This window comes from Pelobates fuscus, chromosome 2 (assembly GCF_036172605.1).
Source record: "Pelobates fuscus isolate aPelFus1 chromosome 2, aPelFus1.pri, whole genome shotgun sequence".
Classification (NCBI taxonomy): Eukaryota; Metazoa; Chordata; class Amphibia; order Anura; family Pelobatidae; genus Pelobates; species Pelobates fuscus.
In genome coordinates this window covers 430805616-430826885 of record NC_086318.1, presented here as the reverse complement: position 1 = coordinate 430826885, position 21270 = coordinate 430805616, and the positions used below count along the sequence as shown (strand labels likewise).

Sequence of the window (21270 nt, the reverse complement as noted above, 5' to 3'; positions counted from 1 at the left end):
GTGCCACGAATAATATACTAGATTGCCTACTTACAACCAGATGAGGATGATGATGGGCTTCAGCTGCCGTCTGGCTCCACTGGTCTGGTGTAGAACAGGCTCTCTGGAGGCGGTTTGTAACTGTGGTCACAAAAATCAATGTTCTGGGAGAACGGGAAGCAGCTCCATTTTTTGAAGGCCATTTACACAGCTCAGGGTCCACCTTCATGTTCCACCAATGAGTTTGTTCACAGGGGTGTGTGTGGGGGGGGGGGGGGGGGGGGGATGTCCTGATGTGTGTAAGGAATGCATTGTGTGAATCTGTGTTTGTATGTGTAAGGGCTGCAAGGTGAGTTTGTGTATGTATGGGATGCAGTGCGTGTGTCTGTAAGGCAGTGTTTCCCAACCCAGTCCTCAAGGCACACCTACCAGTCCAGGATTTAAGGATTACACAGTTTTGTCTAAGGTGTTTTTAGAAAAAAAAGAAAAAACACCTTAGACACAACTGGGTCACCCCTAAATCCTGGACTGGTAGGTGTGCCTTGAGGACTGGGTTGGGAAACACTGCTGTAAGGGATGCACTGAGTGTGTGGAAGGGGTGCATTGTGTGTTGCTGTGTGTAAGGGATGCATTGCTTGTGTATGTGTGTCTGTGTGTAATGCATTGTGTGTTTTTCTGTGTGCAAGGGGTGCATTGTGTGTGTGTGTGTGATGGATGTCAATCTCTCCCCCTACCCCCGTCAATTTCCTTCTCCTCCCCCCCTCTCCAATTTCCTTCTTCTCCCCCCTCTCCAATTTCCTTCTTCTCCCCCTCCCTCTCATTGCCTTCTCCCCCCCTCCAATTTCCTTCTTCTCCCCCTCCCTCTCATTTCCTTCCTTCTCCCCCCCCTCCAATTTCCTTCCTCCCCCCTCCAATTTCCTTCCTCTCCCCTCCAATTTCCTTCCTCTCCCCCCTCCAATTTCCTGCCTCCCTCCCCCCTCAAATTTTCTCCCTCGCCCCCCCACCCACTCAAATTTCCTCCCTCGCCCCCCCCACCCACTCAAATTTCCTCCCTCGCCCCCCCCACCCACTCAAATTTCCTCCCTTGCCCCCCCCACCCACTCAAATTTTCTCCCTCGCCCCCCCACCCACTCAAATTTTCTCCCTCGCCCCCCCACCCACTCAAATTTTCTCCCTCGCCCCCCCCCACCCACTCAAATTTCCTCCCTCGCCCCCCCACCCACTCAAATTTTCTCACTCGCCCCCCCACCCACTCAAATTTTTTCCCTCCCCCTCCCCCCTCAAATTTTCTCCCTCCCCCCTCCCCCCTCAAATTTTCTCCCTCCCCCTCAAATTTTCTCCCTCCCCCCTCAAGTTATCTCCCTCGCCCCCCCACCCACTCAAATTTTCTCCCTCGCCCCCCCCACCCACTCAAATTTTCTCCGTCCCTCTCCCCCACCCCCACTCACTTAAATGTCCTCCCTGTCCCTGTCCCTGACACCCGGCGGGCGCGCGAGGGAGCACTCTCCTCTGAGTGCTTCCTCTTCAGCTCCCTCGCTCGCCGCGTACTGGTGCCAGAGCCGGAAGATGACGTCATCTTTACGGCTCCGGCATCAGTACGGTGCGCGAGGGAGCTGAAGAGGAAGCACTCAGAGGAGAGTGCTCCCTCGCGCGCCCGCCGGGTGTCAGCAGGGCCAGCCTCTGAGGGACCCTGAGGTGACCGGCTGCTGGGCCCCCCAGGAGAAGAGGCTGGCCCAGTGGGTACATACCGGGCCCCCTGCGACCCGGTATGTACCCACTGAATGTGGGGCCTGGACGACCTGAGCAGTCTGGGCCCCCCAGGACCGCATGCCCCTGTCGGCTCTGCTTGGGGCCCCGGGCCAGCTTGGGGCCCCAAGCAGTTGCTTGGCTTGACTGTCGGGTAGCGACGGGCCTGATGTCTCTGTATGTATGTATGCATGTCTCTGAATCCATGTATGTATGTATGTATGTCTCTGTATGTATGTATGTATGTCTCTGTATCCATGTATGTATGTCTCTGTATGTATGTATGCATGTCTCTGTATGTATGTATGTATGTCTCTGTATCCATGTATGTATGTATGTATGTATGTCTCTGTATGTATGTATGTATGTCTCTGTATGTATGTATGTATGTCTCTGTATCCATGTATGTATGTATGTCTCTGTATGTATGTATGTATGTCTCTGTATGTATGTATGCATGTCTCTGAATCCATGTATGTATGTATGTATGTCTCTGTATGTATGTATGTATATCTCTGTATGTATGTATGTATGTATGTCTCTGTATCCATGTATGTATGTATGTATGTATGTATGTCTCTGTATCCATGTGTGTTTTTACCAGTAGCTGCTGCATTTCCCACCCTAGGCTTATACTCGAGTCAATACGTTTTCCCATTTTTTTGTGGTAAAATTAGGTGCCTCGGCTTATATCCGGGTTGGCTTATAGTCGAGTATATACGGTACATGGCGTTTAGATTATATTTAAACCAAATGATAAGGTATTATAATAACGATAGTGGCTTTACACATAATGTAATATCATTATCACAACTGAAGTAACATAAAATGGGAGACTGTATAGGAATTGACATTATTCTAGTATAAAACGTGGAGACGATTCCTACCATGCACAAACCAGCCACCATGCGTATGATGTAATGTGTAAGAAACCCTTTGCTTAATAAATGAGGCAATTGTGACTCTAGTTTACAGACTATTAAGCAGAGTAGATAGTGGGAACCGCACTCATTCCCAGAGGCCATGGGTGCTCCAGATCAGGACCAGCAAACCCAGAATAATATGCAAAGAAGAAACAATCACAGGCACTCCGAATTCAAGCCGCAGGCAGTTTTATTGTTACAAAATGCAACACAACGTTTCGACCTTTACGGTGCATTTTGTTACAATAAAACTGCCTGCGGCTTGAATTCGGAGTGCCTGTGATTCTTTCTTCTAGTTTACAGACTGGCACACTATATATATATATATATACCTGGATAATAATGTGTGTATTAGTATTATATATAATTACACCTAAAACACTTACACATATATTAGTATATATATATATATTACACACATTTTAAGACATTTTATTAATATATAACATATATGTGAAGAGCACGTATTAGCCCAGTCTTGATGCTAGGTGCACACTCCAGCACAATAACATATTCAAAGTGAAGAACACACTCACAGGACTTCAAAATAAACAAGATAACGTCATTTGTTACAGCTGTGCAACAGCATACAGTCACTGTTTCAATCCCATTACCAAACTTTCCTTAATATGTCAAGGTGGTTGATCGGAAACATTGGTTATATGCAAATACATGTCTGCTTAAAATAAATTTGCTAATTTGTTTATTTTGAAACCCTATGAGAGCTTTCTTTCACGTTGTAACAGTATCAGTTTAAAATTTTAATGTATTTTCCACATCTATATCTCCACACTATACTGGCTGCTTCTAGTTCCCAGTTCGGCCAAGATTGGACTCAGTCTTTGTTCTATTTGCATTTATTCTGCATCAATAGCAATTGTTGAAGATTAGTATTCATTTCTCCTAATCAACTTATATTAAAGTATATTAAAGGTATAGCTGATACGTAAAGATCTGAGGGTTTTTATCCATCTTCATAATCCTTCAGATTTTTTTTTTAACTTTTTTAAAATTGTAGTTGCCCTGGATTGAAATGCTTAGAGACAAATATTATTTTTAAAAAAGTAAGAAAAGAAAGTTACGAAAAGAAAAACTGATAGTTGGTATTTGGAGAAGCCAATGGAAACTAGGGATTTACTGAGTTGAGCTGATTAGATCCTATCACCCCTATTCACCGCAAGCACCGTGTTTAAGCAGTTTGAGAATAACTCAACATGTCAAACGAAAATTGGCAAGAGATCCAAGTGAGTTAAAATGTTTTCTGTTTCAATTACAAACTAAAAAAAAAAACAGCATTAAACAGATTTCTAAAAATAAGAAAACAGAAATAATATTATCAAAATAATTGGTTAAACACCCCCCCCCCCGCCCCTCTCCCCTCCCACATACCCCTAGGCCTGGTTATATATCTGCAGCTTTAGCAAAGTGGAATAAGAGATGAGTCCGGTAAAACCAGCTCTTCAAGTTCGCAGAACCTAGGAAAGGTTAGTTATCGTGGAGAGTCAGTGCTGCAGGGCTTCGTCAATTACATTCTCATCATAAAATCAAAAGGGTGCATTCTCAGGTTAGCCTGTCATTTGAAATTAACTTTATGTAATGTTATACAATATGAAATGTATGGCATTTATTTACCAGAAAGTAATCAGTTTATCAAGTTGATGTTCGACGTTGATCGTTTGTCCTAAACTCAGTGAAGTTGTTTAATTCAACAATGTTTGTGTGTGTTTCTTGTATTGACCTGTGTTAATTCTCTGCAAGACAACTATAACTTTTATTAACCATGAATAATATAAGCTCCAGTTTCTTTTAAAAGTATATTAAAAGGGCTCTCCAAGCAACATAAACCCTACGGTTCTCTATAATAGTTTAATAACCCCTACTCCGCTCTATAATGGTTTAATAACCTCTACAGCTCTCTATAATGATTTAATAAAACCCACAGCTCTCTATAATAGTTTAATAACCCCTACTGCGCTCTATAATGGTTTAATAACCCCTACTCTGCTCTATATTGGTTTAATAATTCCTACACCTCTCTATAATAGTTTAATAACCCTACTGCTCTCTATAATAGTTTAATAACCCCTACGGCTCTCTATAATAGTTTAATAATGCCTACAGCTCTCTATAATAGTTTAATAACCCTACATCTCTCTATAATAGTTTAATAACCCTACAACTCTCTATAATAGTTTAATAACCATACTGCTCTCTATAATAGTTTAATAACCCTACGGCTCTCTATAATAGTTTAATAACCCTACAGTTCTCTATAATAGTTTAATAACCCTACTGCTTTCTATAATAGTTAAATAACCCTACTGCTCTCTATAATAGTTTAATAATGCCTACTGCTCTCTATAATAGTTTAATAATGCCTACAGCTCTCTATAATAGTTTAATGACCCTACAGTTCTCTGTAATAGTTTAATAACCCTACAGCTCTCTATAATAGTTTAATAACCCTACAGCTCTCTATAATAGTTTAATAACCCCTACAGCTCTCTATAATAGTTTAATAACCCCTACTGCACTCTATAATAGTTTAATAACCCTACTGCTCTCTATAATAGTTTAATAACCCTACTGCTCTCTATAATAGTTTAATAACCCTACAGCTCTCTATAATAGTTTAATAACCCTACAGCTCTCTATAATAGTTTAATAACCCTACTGCTCTCTATAATAGTTTAATAACCCTACAGTTCTCTATAATAGTTTAATAACCCTACTGCTCTCTATAATAGTTTAATAACCCTACAGCTCTCTATAATAGTTTAATAACCCTACATCTCTCTATAATAGTTTAATAACCCTACTGCTCTCTATAATAGTTTAATAACCCTACTGCTCTCTATAATAGTTTAATAACCCTACAGCTCTCTATAATAGTTTAATAACCCTACAGCTCTCTATAATAGTTTAATAACCCTACAGCTCTCTATAATAGTTTAATAACCCTACTGCTCTCTATAATAGTTTAATAACCCTACTGCTCTCTATAATAGTTTAATAGCCCCTACAGCTCTCTATAATAGTTTAATAACCCTACTGCTCTCTATAATAGTTTAATAACCCTACTGCTCTCTATATTAGTTTAATAACCCTACTGCTCTCTATAATAGTTTAATAACCCTACAGCTCTCTATAATAGTTTAATAACCCTACTGCTCTCTATAATAGTTTAATAACCCTACAGCTCTCTATAATAGTTTAATAACCCTACTGCTCTCTATAATAGTTTAATAACCCTACAGCTCTCTATAATAGTTTAATAACCCTACAGCTCTCTATAATAGTTTAATAACCCTACTGCTCTCTATAATAGTTTAATAACCCTACTGCACTCTATATTAGTTTAAAAACCCTACTGCTCTCTATAATAGTTTAATAACCCTACAGCTCTCTATAATAGTTTAATAACCCTACTGCTCTCTATAATAGTTTAATAACCCTACAGCTCTCTATAATAGTTTAATAGCCCTACTGCTCTCTATAATAGTTTAATAACCCTACAGCTCTCTATAATAGTTTAATAACCCTACAGCTCTCTATAATAGTTTAATAACCCTACAGCTCTCTATAATAGTTTAATAACCCTACAGTTCTCTATAATAGTTTAATAACCCTACTGCTCTCTATAATAGTTTAATAATGCCTACTGCTCTCTATAATAGTTGAATAACCCCTACGGCTCTCTATAATAGTTTAATAACCCCTACAGCTCTCTATAATGGTTTAATAACCCTACAGCTCTCTATAATAGTTTAATAACCCTACAGCTCTCTATAATAGTTTAATAACCCTACTGCTCTCTATAATAGTTTAATAACCCTACTGCTCTCTATAATAGTTTAATAACCCTACTGCTCTCTATAATAGTTTAATAATGCCTACAGCTCTCTATAATAGTTTAATAACCCCTACAGCTCTCTATAATGGTTTAATAACCCTACAGCTCTCTATAATAGTTTAATAACCCTACTGCTCTCTATAATAGTTTAATAACCCTACTGCTCTCTATAATAGTTTAATAATGCCTACAGCTCTCTATAATAGTTTAATAACCCCTACAGCTCTCTATAATGGTTTAATAACCCTACAGTTCTCTATAATAGTTTAATAACCCTACTGCTTTCTATAATAGTTAAATAACCCTACTGCTCTCTATAATAGTTTAATAATGCCTACTGCTCTCTATAATAGTTTAATAATGCCTACAGCTCTCTATAATAGTTTAATGACCCTACTGCTCTCTATAATAGTTTAATAACCCTACAGCTCTCTATAATAGTTTAATAACCCTACAGCTCTCTATAATAGTTTAATAACCCTACTGCTCTCTATAATAGTTTAATAACCCTACAGTTCTCTATAATAGTTTAATAACCCTACTGCTCTCTATAATAGTTTAATAACCCTACAGCTCTCTATAATAGTTTAATAACCCTACATCTCTCTATAATAGTTTAATAACCCTACTGCTCTCTATAATAGTTTAATAACCCTACTGCTCTCTATAATAGTTTAATAACCATACAGCTCTCTATAATAGTTTAATAACCCTACAGCTCTCTATAATAGTTTAATAACCCTACAGCTCTCTATAATAGTTTAATAACCCTACTGCTCTCTATAATAGTTTAATAACCCTACTGCTCTCTATAATAGTTTAATAGCCCCTACAGCTCTCTATAATAGTTTAATAACCCTACAGCTCTCTATAATAGTTTAATAACCCTACTGCTCTCTATAATAGTTTAATAACCCCACGGCTCTCTATAATAGTTTAATAGCCCCTACAGCTCTCTATAATAGTTTAATAACCCTACTGCTCTCTATAATAGTTTAATAACCCTACTGCTCTCTATATTAGTTTAATAACCCTACTGCTCTCTATAATAGTTTAATAACCCTACAGCTCTCTATAATAGTTTAATAACCCTACTGCTCTCTATAATAGTTTAATAACCCTACAGCTCTCTATAATAGTTTAATAACCCTACTGCTCTCTATAATAGTTTAATAACCCTACAGCTCTCTATAATAGTTTAATAACCCTACAGCTCTCTATAATAGTTTAATAACCCTACTGCTCTCTATAATAGTTTAATAACCCTACAGCTCTCTATAATAGTTTAATAACCCTACTGCACTCTATATTAGTTTAATAACCCTACTGCTCTCTATAATAGTTTAATAACCCTACAGCTCTCTATAATAGTTTAATAACCCTACTGCTCTCTATAATAGTTTAATAACCCTACAGCTCTCTATAATAGTTTAATAACCCTACTGCTCTCTATAATAGTTTAATAACCCTACAGCTCTCTATAATAGTTTAATAACCCTACAGCTCTCTATAATAGTTTAATAACCCTACAGCTCTCTATAATAGTTTAATAACCCTACAGTTCTCTATAATAGTTTAATAACCCTACTGCTCTCTATAATAGTTTAATAATGCCTACTGCTCTCTATAATAGTTGAATAACCCCTACGGCTCTCTATAATAGTTTAATAACCCCTACAGCTCTCTATAATGGTTTAATAACCCTACAGCTCTCTATAATAGTTTAATAACCCTACAGCTCTCTATAATAGTTTAATAACCCTACTGCTCTCTATAATAGTTTAATAACCCTACTGCTCTCTATAATAGTTTAATAACCCTACTGCTCTCTATAATAGTTTAATAATGCCTACAGCTCTCTATAATAGTTTAATAACCCCTACAGCTCTCTATAATGGTTTAATAACCATACAGCTCTCTATAATAGTTTAATAACCCTACTGCTCTCTATAATAGTTTAATAACCCTACTGCTCTCTATAATAGTTTAATAATGCCTACAGCTCTCTATAATAGTTTAATAACCCCTACAGCTCTCTATAATGGTTTAATAACCCTACAGTTCTCTATAATAGTTTAATAACCCTACTGCTTTCTATAATAGTTAAATAACCCTACTGCTCTCTATAATAGTTTAATAATGCCTACTGCTCTCTATAATAGTTTAATAATGCCTACAGCTCTCTATAATAGTTTAATGACCCTACTGCTCTCTATAATAGTTTAATAACCCTACAGCTCTCTATAATAGTTTAATAACCCTACAGCTCTCTATAATAGTTTAATAACCCTACTGCTCTCTATAATAGTTTAATAACCCTACAGTTCTCTATAATAGTTTAATCACCCTACTGCTCTCTATAATAGTTTAATAACCCTACAGCTCTCTATAATAGTTTAATAACCCTACATCTCTCTATAATAGTTTAATAACCCTACTGCTCTCTATAATAGTTTAATAACCCTACTGCTCTCTATAATAGTTTAATAACCATACAGCTCTCTATAATAGTTTAATAACCCTACAGCTCTCTATAATAGTTTAATAACCCTACAGCTCTCTATAATAGTTTAATAACCCTACTGCTCTCTATAATAGTTTAATAACCCTACTGCTCTCTATAATAGTTTAATAGCCCCTACAGCTCTCTATAATAGTTTAATAACCCTACAGCTCTCTATAATAGTTTAATAACCCTACTGCTCTCTATAATAGTTTAATAACCCCACGGCTCTCTATAATAGTTTAATAACCCTACGGCTCTCTATAATAGTTTAATAATGCCTACAGCTCTCTATAATAGTTTAATAACCCCTACAGCTCTCTATAATAGTTTAATAACCCTACAGCTCTCTATATTAGTTTAATAACCCTACAGTTCTCTATAATAGTTTAATAACCCTACTGCTCTCTATAACAGTTTAATAACCCCTACGGCTCTCTATAATAGTTTAATAACCCTACAGCTCTCTATATTAGTTTAATAACCCTACAGTTCTCTATAATAGTTTAATAACCCTACTGCTCTCTATAATAGTTTAATAACCCTACTGCTCTCTATAATAGTTTAATAACCCTACTGCTCTCTATAATAGTTTAATAACCCTACAGCTCTCTATAATAGTTTAATAACCCTACTGCTCTCTATAATAGTTTAATAACCCCTACAGCTCTCTATAATAGTTTAATAACCCCTATGGCTCTCTATAATAGTTTAATAACCCTACAGCTCTCTATAATAGTTTAATAATGCCTACAGCTCTCTATAATAGTTTAATAACCCCTACAGCTCTCTATAATAGTTTAATAACCCTACTGCTTTCTATAATAGTTTAATAAACCTACTGCTCTCTATAATAGTTTAATAATGCCTACAGCTCTCTATAATAGTTTAATAACCCTACAGCTCTCTATAATAGTTTAATAACCCATGGAGCTCTCTATAATAGTTTAATAACCCCTACGGCTCTCTATAATAGTTTAATAACCCCACTGCTCTCTATAATAGTTTAATAATGCCTACAGCTCTCTATAATAGTTTTATAACCCTACTGCTCTCTATAATAGTTTAATAACCCCTACGGCTCTCTATAATCGTTTAATAATGCCTACAGCTCTCTATAATAGTTTAATAACCCCTATGGCTCTCTATAATAGTTTAATAACCCTACTGCTCTCTATAATAGTTTAATAATGCCTACAGCTCTCTATAATAGTTTAATAACCCCTACAGCTTTCTATAATAGTTTAATAACCCTACAGCTCTCTATAATAGTTTAATAATGCCTACAGCTCTCTATAATAGTTTAATAACCCCTACAGCTCTCTATAATAGTTTAATAACCCTACTGCTTTCTATAATAGTTTAATAACCCTACTGCTTTCTATAATAGTTTAATAACCCTACTGCTCTCTATAATAGTTTAATAATGCCTACAGCTCTCTATAATAGTTTAATAACCCTACAGCTCTCTATAATAGTTTAATAATGCCTACAGCTCTCTATAATAGTTTAATAACCCTACAGCTCTCTATAATAGTTTAATAACCCTACTGCTTTCTATAATAGTTTAATAACCCCTACAGCTTTCTATAATAGTTTAATAACCCTACAGCTCTCTATAATAGTTTAATAACCCCTACAGCTCTCTATAATAGTTTAATAACCCTACTGCTTTCTATAATAGTTTAATAACCCTACTGCTTTCTATAATAGTTTAATAACCCTACTGCTCTCTATAATAGTTTAATAATGCCTACAGCTTTCTATAATAGTTTAATAACCCTACTGCTCTCTATAATAGTTTAATAACCCTACTGCTCTCTATAATAGTTTAATAATGCCTACAGCTCTCTATAATAGTTTAATAACCCCTACAGCTCTCTATAATAGTTTAATAACCCTACTGCTTTCTATAATAGTTTAATAAACCTACTGCTCTCTATAATAGTTTAATAATGCCTACAGCTCTCTATAATAGTTTAATAACCCTACAGCTCTCTATAATAGTTTAATAACCCATGGAGCTCTCTATAATAGTTTAATAACCCCTACGGCTCTCTATAATAGTTTAATAACCCCACTGCTCTCTATAATAGTTTAATAATGCCTACAGCTCTCTATAATAGTTTAATAACCCTACTGCTCTCTATAATAGTTTAATAACCCCTACGGCTCTCTATAATCGTTTAATAATGCCTACAGCTCTCTATAATAGTTTAATAACCCCTACAGCTCTCTATAATAGTTTAATAACCCCTATGGCTCTCTATAATAGTTTAATAACCCTACTGCTCTCTATAATAGTTTAATAATGCCTACAGCTCTCTATAATAGTTTAATAACCCCTACAGCTTTCTATAATAGTTTAATAACCCTACAGCTCTCTATAATAGTTTAATAATGCCTACAGCTCTCTATAATAGTTTAATAACCCCTACTGCTTTCTATAATAGTTTAATAACCCTACAGCTCTCTATAATAGTTTAATAATGCCCACAGCTCTCTATAATAGTTTAATAACCCTACAGCTCTCTATAATAGTTTAATAACCCATGCAGCTCTCTATAATAGTTTAATAACCCCTACGGCTCTCTATAATAGTTTAATAACCCTACAGCTCTCTATAATAGTTTAATAACCCTACAGCTCTCTATATTAGTTTAATAACCCTACAGTTCTCTATAATAGTTTAATAACCCTACTGCTCTCTATAATAGTTTAATAACCCTACGGCTCTCTATAATAGTTTAATAATGCCTACAGCTCTCTATAATAGTTTAATAACCCCTACAGCTCTCTATAATAGTTTAATAACCCTACAGCTCTCTATATTAGTTTAATAACCCTACAGTTCTCTATAATAGTTTAATAACCCTACTGCTCTCTATAATAGTTTAATAACCCCTACGGCTCTCTATAATAGTTTAATAATGCCTACAGCTCTCTATAATAGTTTAATAACCCCTACAGCTCTCTATAATAGTTTAATAACCCCTACGGCTCTCTATAATAGTTTAATAACCCTACTGCTCTCTATAATAGTTTAATAACCCTACTGCTCTCTATAATAGTTTAATAATGCCTACAGTTCTCTGTAATAGTTTAATAACCCTACAGCTCTCTATAATAGTTTAATAACCCTACTGCTCTCTATAATAGTTTAATAACCCTACTGCTCTCTTTAATAGTTTAATAACCCTACAGCTTTCTATAATAGTTTAATAACCCTACTGCTCTCTATAATAGTTTAATAACCCTACTGCTCTCTATAATAGTTTAATAATGCCTACAGCTCTCTATAATAGTTTAATAACCCTACTGCTTTCTATAATAATTTAATAACCCTACGGCTCTCTATAATAGTTTAATAATGCCTACTGCTCTCTATAATAGTTTAATAACCCTACGGCTCTCTATAATAGTTTAATAATTCCTACACCTCTCTATAATAGTTTAATAACCCTACTGCTCTCTATAATAGTTTAATAACCCCTACAGCTCTCTATAATAGTTTAATAACCCTACAGCTCTCTATATTAGTTTAATAACCCTACAGCTCTCTATAATAGTTTAATAACCCCTACGGCTCTCTATAATAGTTTAATAACCCCTACAGCTCTCTATAATAGTTTAATAACCCCTACAGCTCTCTATAATAGTTTAATAACCCCTACAGCTTTCTATAATAGTTTAATAACCCTACAGCTCTCTATCATAGTTTAATAATGCCTACAGCTCTCTATAATAGTTTAATAACCCTACTGCTCTCTATAATAGTTGAATAACCCTACTGCTCTCTATAATAGTTTAATAATGCCTACAGCTCTCTATAATAGTTTAATAACCCTACTGCTTTCTATAATAATTTAATAACCCTACGGCTCTCTATAATAGTTTAATAATGCCTACTGCTCTCTATAATAGTTTAATAACCCTACGGCTCTCTATAATAGTTTAATAATTCCTACACCTCTCTATAATAGTTTAATAACCCTACTGCTCTCTATAATAGTTTAATAACCCCTACAGCTCTCTATAATAGTTTAATAACCCTACAGCTCTCTATATTAGTTTAATAACCCTACAGCTCTCTATAATAGTTTAATAACCCCTACGGCTCTCTATAATAGTTTAATAACCCCTACAGCTCTCTATAATAGTTTAATAACCCCTACAGCTCTCTATAATAGTTTAATAACCCCTACAGCTTTCTATAATAGTTTAATAACCCTACAGCTCTCTATCATAGTTTAATAATGCCTACAGCTCTCTATAATAGTTGAATAACCCTACTGCTCTCTATAATAGTTTAATAATGCCTACAGCTCTCTATAATAGTTTAATAACCCCTTCAGCTCTCTATAATAGTTTAATAACCCTACTGCTCTCTATAATAGTTTAATAACCCTACTGCTCTCTATAATAGTTTAATAACCCTACTGCTCTCTATAATAGTTTAATAACCCTACTGCTCTCTGTAATAGTTTAATAGCCCCTACAGCTCTCTATAATAGTTAAATAACCCTACTGCTCTCTATAATAGTTTAATAGCCCCTACAGCTCTCTATAATAGTTAAATAACCCTACTGCTCTCTATAATAGTTTAATAATGCCTACAGCTCTCTATAATAGTTTAATAACCCTACAGCTCTCTATAATAGTTTAATAACCCTACAGTTCTCTATAATAGTTTAATAACCCTACAGCTCTCTATAATAGTTTAATAACCCTACAGCTCTCTATAATAGTTTAATAACCCATGCAGCTCTCTGTAATAGTTTAATAACCCCTACAGCTCTCTATAATAGTTTAATAACCCTACAGCTCTCTATAATGGTTTAATGTGAGACCATGTAGTTACAGTTTAATTTAAACTTGAGGTTGTAACCAGGGCCAGGAGACTATTCCCTCTACAGCCACACTGACGATATGTACGTGTTAATTTTGCATTATCAGTCATTTTATTCAACCAGGAAGGAGTTGATTGACTTGGGATGGATTTATGTCAGATGAGTTCATTCCTAACCAAGTAATATATTAAAACTAAAATGTAAAGAATTGTAAGTATTTTTTAAAAACTATTTCTAAAAACGTGTTTCTGCACCAGCAGGCTGATCTACTGTAAGTGCAGTCCAGGCAGGTGAATTTTTCGCCCACTCTCAAATCTAAAACACACAAACACTGCTCTCAAATGCAGCTCTACATGGATGGGCAGATGATAGCTCCCCAGCTAGCAAAGCATTGTGGGTTTTGCAGGACAGTTGTAGGACGAACCGTTTGGTCTTGCTTGCGCTCATTGGTGACAAAACATTTTCTATACAAGGCCCTCTCTACACTAATTCCACCATTGCTTTACCCAATATATTAGCTCTGTTATTAGTGATGATATAATGTATCAAATATTAAACATCCTTAATTTCATACAACTTTTGCTTTAAACTTGAATTCTTGTACCAACATTATGCAGTGATCTCCCTAATTGTAGCCTTTTCTATATGTTGCATTATAGCAGGTTAAATGACGTATTCCTTCCTCAATTTGGAAAGTGTAATAAATAGATAAAAAAAACAAGTTCTCTTTTAATTGTAGCTAACATTTGTTGTGCAAAGTAATGAAATGCAAAATCAACAGCTGTTTTTTGTTTGTTTGTTTGTTTTTTAGAAAGTAATAACATAGTTTAATCCTCAATTCTTATCTTTTCTGTTTAACTTTTTTTATTTTTTTATTTTTTTTTATTTTTTAGGATGGATCAGAAAGAAACAGAAGTAACAGTTATCCAACCTTGGTGAAACTTGACCACATATTACTTTCCAAATAAAATCCCAAATAATTGTTGTGCAGAAGCCCTCTCACTGGTCACAATGTTAGCTCATTTCAGCTACTATTGAGATGATCTTTGAGTGCTAAGTCTAATTCATGTGGAAATTATTCTCCTTACTTTTGGTTAACCAGGACACAGGGACTTAAAAAACGATATATAAACCAACTTAGGATGTCAAGCATTTAAGGAAGATTTCTCACGGGCAGCCACCCATGTAAATTCTGCTGGGCATAGTAACATGTTAAATATGATAAAACGGGTTCAGGTATCGAATATTTCTGTAATTTGTCTGAATTGTAACCTTCACGGCCTCATACACCACAGATGCCTACACTTTGGATAAACAACCCGAAAGTATATTTTATTTAGATTTTGGAAATAATTGTCATCTCTCTCAAAATCTATGTTTAATATTTAATGTGACTTTTTGTGTGTTTGCATTTATGTACTTATTTATATATGTTTAAGCCAATTAATATTGTGATGCTAGACTCCCCAAAAATAGTAAACTTAAATAAGTCCTTCATTTATACAATATCTTGAAAATCGGACGCAAAGGCACAAATTGGCAACATAAGAATCAGAATAAGAAGATGTTTCTTTTTTTAATGCACATATGTATCACAGGTTTCATCTGAAGATTTTAGATCTATTCTTTAAATCTTCTTTTCCAATAATCTGGTTTTTATTTTTCCAGTATAAACATCAGAGTATTCGGAGGGGCAGTGCACCTGTCACTGTAAGTACAGAATCTTTTCTACTTTCTTTGTTATATATATTACATTATTCATCTTAAAATGTGATATTTTTGTAACGGGGTCTTTTCCCTTAGGCCCCCTTATAGCCTTAGGGTCCTTTGCTCTGGTTACCTCATTGTGCTCAGTAGGCCGATCCTGAGCTTCCGCCAATTGGGAGATGGGGTACCCACTTCCAGAATGTGGATGTTTAAAAAATTCTGTATTGCACAGCAGAATTTAACGCAACATGTGACATACACCAATAGAATACAATACAATTAAATCCGGGTCATAATGGAGTACCTCACATATATGCCCACCCACAATAACACTGCGCCCCCGCCCTTCCTTAGGCCTTTACCCTAGTGGCCGTTGGGTACCAGCGGTCGCTGCACATAGTTGGGGCCCAGTAAGCTGTTTGTAATCCACCTGATGGGTCTGGAAACCTGTGGTGGGCTACCACTAATCAGTAAGAATAGGGGTCCAGTCTCTAAACTGTGCAGCCCAAAGTCAGGGTGCCCTACTGTGTATAGGGGGAGAGTATGCAGGCTTAGCACACCAAATGTAACCAGGGCCAGTCATAAGGGGAAACACTGCTTCTTGCTGCTTCTGGAATTTTCTCTATTCTTCCCTAGCAAGTCTCTGCCAAAGGAACCGTTCTGTGCCTGAGTCAGGATGTAGATGCCCCCTGAAATCCTCCTTCCAGTGGGGCTTCACACTGGACCCAGCAGCTCTCACTGCAGAAACTTCTTTCTCCCGCTTAGCAGCATTCCTTCCCTTACTTCTCTGAACTGCAACTGCCAAAATCGTCCTAACTGTCAAAATTCAAATGGAGACATATCTCCGGCCAGGTGACATATATCCGGCCAGGTGACCTGGAGACATATATATGGCCATGTTCTGCAGGAGTTCCCCCTCTGCTGGTCACTCCATGGGACCTTCAGGATAGTTCTTAAAGCTGAAATCAATGTGTTGCAGAGGGGTTACACTTTTAACTTGCATACATGGGAATTAAAGTGAAACTGCCATTTGTTTATCTAAGTTAATATAAACTGGCTCCAAATACATTGAAGACATCATTTATCACAGAGATGCATGATGTAGTCAATGTAACAGTTTGAGATATACTTATTTTACCTCCAATCCAGCTATTTTACCTATGATGATACTTTTCTGGTTTCAGTCAGTTCCAGGGCTGCTTGTAATAATGTGTAGATGATTTACATAAGTTTGTGAAAGAACAGATAATGGTATATTCAGTAATTAACAGACTCAACATAGTGAGGGAGTGATTGAACGAGTTACACACTCAGATCCAAGCATCACAATCCATTTTTATTACTAATGAAAAATAAATAAAAATAAAGCACATATATGGACTACAATACATTCCTTGCCAATTAGAGAAGTCAGCAGAACACATACTAACATGTTATACCATCTAATATAAAACAAAGCAAAAGTCAGGAAGGCTGTGCACCAAATGTCCTCATGATACAGATACAGATACAGATACAGGAAGCCTCTAAACAAGTTTATGGACCACAAGAGTACTTCGGAGAACCAGCTTTGATAAGCTAAAATTAGTTGATATTCTGGGAGTTTCGGATACATTTGAATTTCACCTCACACTTCTTACATCTATGCATCCCTGTCATTTGTCCCTATTTTACATATGTAACACTTACTTTTTAATTAGTTTTTATTCTTTTTATTACTTCCAGGCAATTCCTGAAAGTTTTCACCTGGGGAATGGATTGGTGGAAAGCCATGCATATTCTATAGTTGGCACAGCACAGGTTTGTAATAACACAAAATATAAGAAGTATATCAACTTTTTATAGTTCTAAAATATCCTTTCTGAAAACTAACCTCCCAAAATTTCACCAATCCTCTGGTATGATTTCTCAAAAAAATTCCTAAAAATAGTGGTTTGGTTGATTCCAAACTAAGCTCCTTAAGTACCTGTGGGTGAATACCATCTGATCCTAGGCTTTTTTTATATGAAATAGGAGCTATAAGCACCAAAGTCACTTCAGACTGTTGTAGTGCCAAGTGTATAGTGCCAAGAGTCCCAAGATACAGTTCTGCTGACATCAGTTCACAGTTCTTAGCCAATGTATTCCAAAACTAATATTACTATAGAAGGGGAACTTTCACATTAGCAATGTCTGCAAAGAGTGGCAGACTGCAGGAGCCTGATGAGCCCAAATAAGTGTCAAACTGTTAGAAAATGGATAGATGTTTAACGGTGGGATAGTGCCTGTAGAATCATGGCACTATAGCCACCACAGCGCACTCTAGTGGTTATGGTGCTTTAACTTCTTAAAATCATTTTAACACGTTATCCTGTGTACCAATCACTTGTCTGCTAACATGCTTTTATTAAAGTGCAAATCTGCAGCCATGCGTTTATAATTGCTATATACTGAAGAATATTTAGGATTTCTGCCTTCTCCTTATCCTCATTTACAAACACACCCAACTGAGATTTCAATAGACCAACATTTCCATTCTTAAACCTTTTTACATTATTGTGCTACAATTATTGAGATTAGTGTTGCTCTCTTTGGGAGTAAGCTTTCCATGTTCGAGTTAAGCACATGTAATTGCCGTTTTGTAAGCCCTGTTGATATCCTTATATTTACATATGATGCTGTTGACCTATTTGTCTTAAATGTTTTAAATGCCCCTCTTATATATATATATATATTTTTATTTTTTAACACATTCTTTTCAGTGTACTATTTTTGTATTTGTTTTCCCGATAGTATATCTTGAGAGCTGTACTTTTCTAATATATATTTACGGCCATTTATTTAAATTCTGAGATATTGTCAGGGAATAGTTCCTGCCAGTCAATGACCTGTAAAGGGACCCTTATCCTATTTAAACCAACCTTCTTAAATTCAAGCATTGTTGTAAATCCTATTTCAATTTTCTCGTTTTGAGTTGATCCCAAATGAAACTTTATTATGGTCACTATTTTCCAAGAAAAAAAAAAAGAGGGAAAAGAATGTAGTGCTTATGAAATAGATGAACAAATTGTCACCTTTTTTGTTCTGTTGGAAGATAAATTCTCATTTAAGTCTCAAATAAGTCGATATCTACAAAAGATAATCAAACATAGTGTAGATGGTACATAGCCGAAAGATTATCTATCATATAATTATTACACACTCACAAACGGAAGCTATGGACCCAGCTCTGGTTTGAATCTCTTCTGGGTCCGTATAGGCGACCCACCCCTACTACGGATATATGTCTTGTCCTGAAGGTGAATAGATACACCAGAGATTGCGCAGCACAGTTTGTGATAGTAAAACAGGTAAGACGTGTGCGGTCCATGCCTCATTATCATGCCGTGATCGGAGGTAGCTGAACGGATTCTCTCAGCTGCTTTCGCCTCTACAAAGCCAATTAAAATAACTCCTATGTAGAACTCATTGCTGTAATTCAAATCCATGTGTAGTCTTCTGAAATATTAATGAATTCAGTTGGATATTCCAATCTTCCACCATCTCTTATGAACAGGGGAATCCACGTGGATTGCATTAACTCATAAAATGCCAAAGTCTATAAAAACAGGGGTACGTGAAAGAAGAGGATGGAGAATAATATCAGTCCTTAATTTTCATATGTATATCGGATCAAATAAAATAGATACATCTTGCACATCATAAAATGAATACATCTTGCACATCATATGAACCTCTTCCTAAATAAAACCTGATTCAGATACATAAAAATACACAATGTAATTTCATTTTCAATGTTAGTTATGTTAATACAAAGCTTATATTCTGTATCAGAAGATTAATTTAAACATTTAAATTCGTACTTAGTGCAAAATAAATACCAAATATAATATACAAGTACACTATAAATGCTTACTCAACTATAATTAATCTCACTCTATAGTAGTGAATAAAATCCCTTTAGCTGAATAAAAAGTTGATAATTATATTTCTTTTTTTGGTTTATTAATAATTGTCTAAGGGGAGAGTCCATACTTGCAATATCTGGAAAGACAATTGATAGTCTATCACATATTATTCCTGCTGTTTTTGTCTTCTTATAATACTTATTATTAAATTGTAACATAATAAAATATCTCTGAATTTAAGTCAACCGGCCTTAAATCAAATCGTGTAAGATTATAAGAAATGGCAAAGCTCAAAATTGGAGTTGAGCCCATAGGGAATTAATGTATTTAATTTATAAATCCATTCCATCTCTGATTTTTCTAATTCTTTAATGAAATCTCCCCCTCTCCAATTTCTATCTATATTTTTTTAAACCCATGATAGAAATTGGTCAGGCTTTTGGTCATTAAACCTTTTACTATGGCTCGAAACACTGTGTTGTTCGAACCCTTTCTGAATTTATATATGTGTTCTCTGATCCTCACGTGTAGGGTTCTAGTTGTCCGGCCCACATATCTAAAGCCACAAGGGCAAGTTAGGAGGTAAATTAGATTCTTCGTATAACACGTCATGAAGTGTCTAATAGGTATTTTTATATTTTCGTTTAGGACTATATCCTTAATTATCCTTCTATTACATCCAGACTTTTTTACAAGATTGACATGAGCCACAATCATAAAAACACCTTTCCTTTTTAAACATGGTTGGGAGATATTTTTTCTCTCTCAGGGAACTTCGTACTAAAGTACTTTTAAGGTTTCTCACACCTCTATAAATTATTCTAGGTTTGTGAGGAAGAATAGGTTTCAGGGCAGGATCCTGTAATAAAATCGGCCAATACTTATTAATGATTCTGCGTATTTGTTGATTATGTGTATTAAAAATACAAATAAAAGGAAGGCTTGTAGGTCTCAATTAGTTCTTGTTATATAGGTTAGTAGGTCTTTTCTTTCCCTATGTTTAATTTTCAGTCTAGATTTCTCCAATTTTGATACATCATATCCTTTTTCCATAAAATCGGCTTTAATTCTTAATGATTGATCCTCATAACTAATCACATCACTGCAGTTTTGACGGATTCTAAGAAATTGTCCTTTGGGGGCATTTTCCAACCAAGGGGAATGGTGACAACTTATACAATCTACTGATTTAAAATGATTCCTAGTCTTGATATTCCCCTCTTCGATATAGATATCAAGATCTAAAAAAGTGACCTCCTCCTTACTCCATGCACTAGTTAACTTTATACCCCAAGTATTATTATTTAAAAATTCCAAAAATTGTACTAAACTGTTTTCTTCACCTTTCCATAGGAATAAAATGTTGTCTATGTAACGGCCATAGAAGACCAAGCTCTCCCTCCAGTCATGCTCACTGAAGACAAATGAGTCTTCCCAAAATGCCATAAATAAATTAGCATTAGGGGGCGAACTTGGTCCCCATGGTCGTCCCATTAGTTTGTAGGAAGAAATTATCATTATACCAAAAAAAATTATTCGTTAATATAAGTTTTATTCCCTCCAAAATGTATTCGATCTGTAATGGTAAAAAATCTGTAGACTGAGTTAAAAAGTGTTCTATTGCTCTACATCCATAGGTATACTACTATAAAGTGCAGATACGTCACATGTGACTAAAGTGCAATCCGTGTCCCAAACTACATTCTCTAAAAGATTTAAAACCGTTATCGTATCTTTAGTGTGGGATTTGGTTTTAAACACCAAAGGTTGAAGTTGAACATCTATGTATTGTGATAGTCTGCTTGCTATTGAATCTATTCCA

The 21270-nt window shown here is 35.5% G+C and overlaps 1 protein-coding gene across 2 annotated transcripts in view; it reads left to right on the top strand.

Annotated features, from left to right (window-relative positions):
- Positions 1–21270, top strand: part of LOC134587590 (calpain-13-like) — a 242171-nt gene that overhangs the window by 33605 nt on the left and 187296 nt on the right. For both annotated transcript variants that reach the window (XM_063444079.1, XM_063444078.1), the window contains exons 7-9: positions 14748–14789; positions 15523–15564; positions 17287–17361. In XM_063444079.1, the coding sequence (XP_063300149.1) occupies positions 14748–14789; positions 15523–15564; positions 17287–17361 (159 nt within the window). The remainder of the gene's footprint in view (positions 1–14747; positions 14790–15522; positions 15565–17286; positions 17362–21270) is intronic.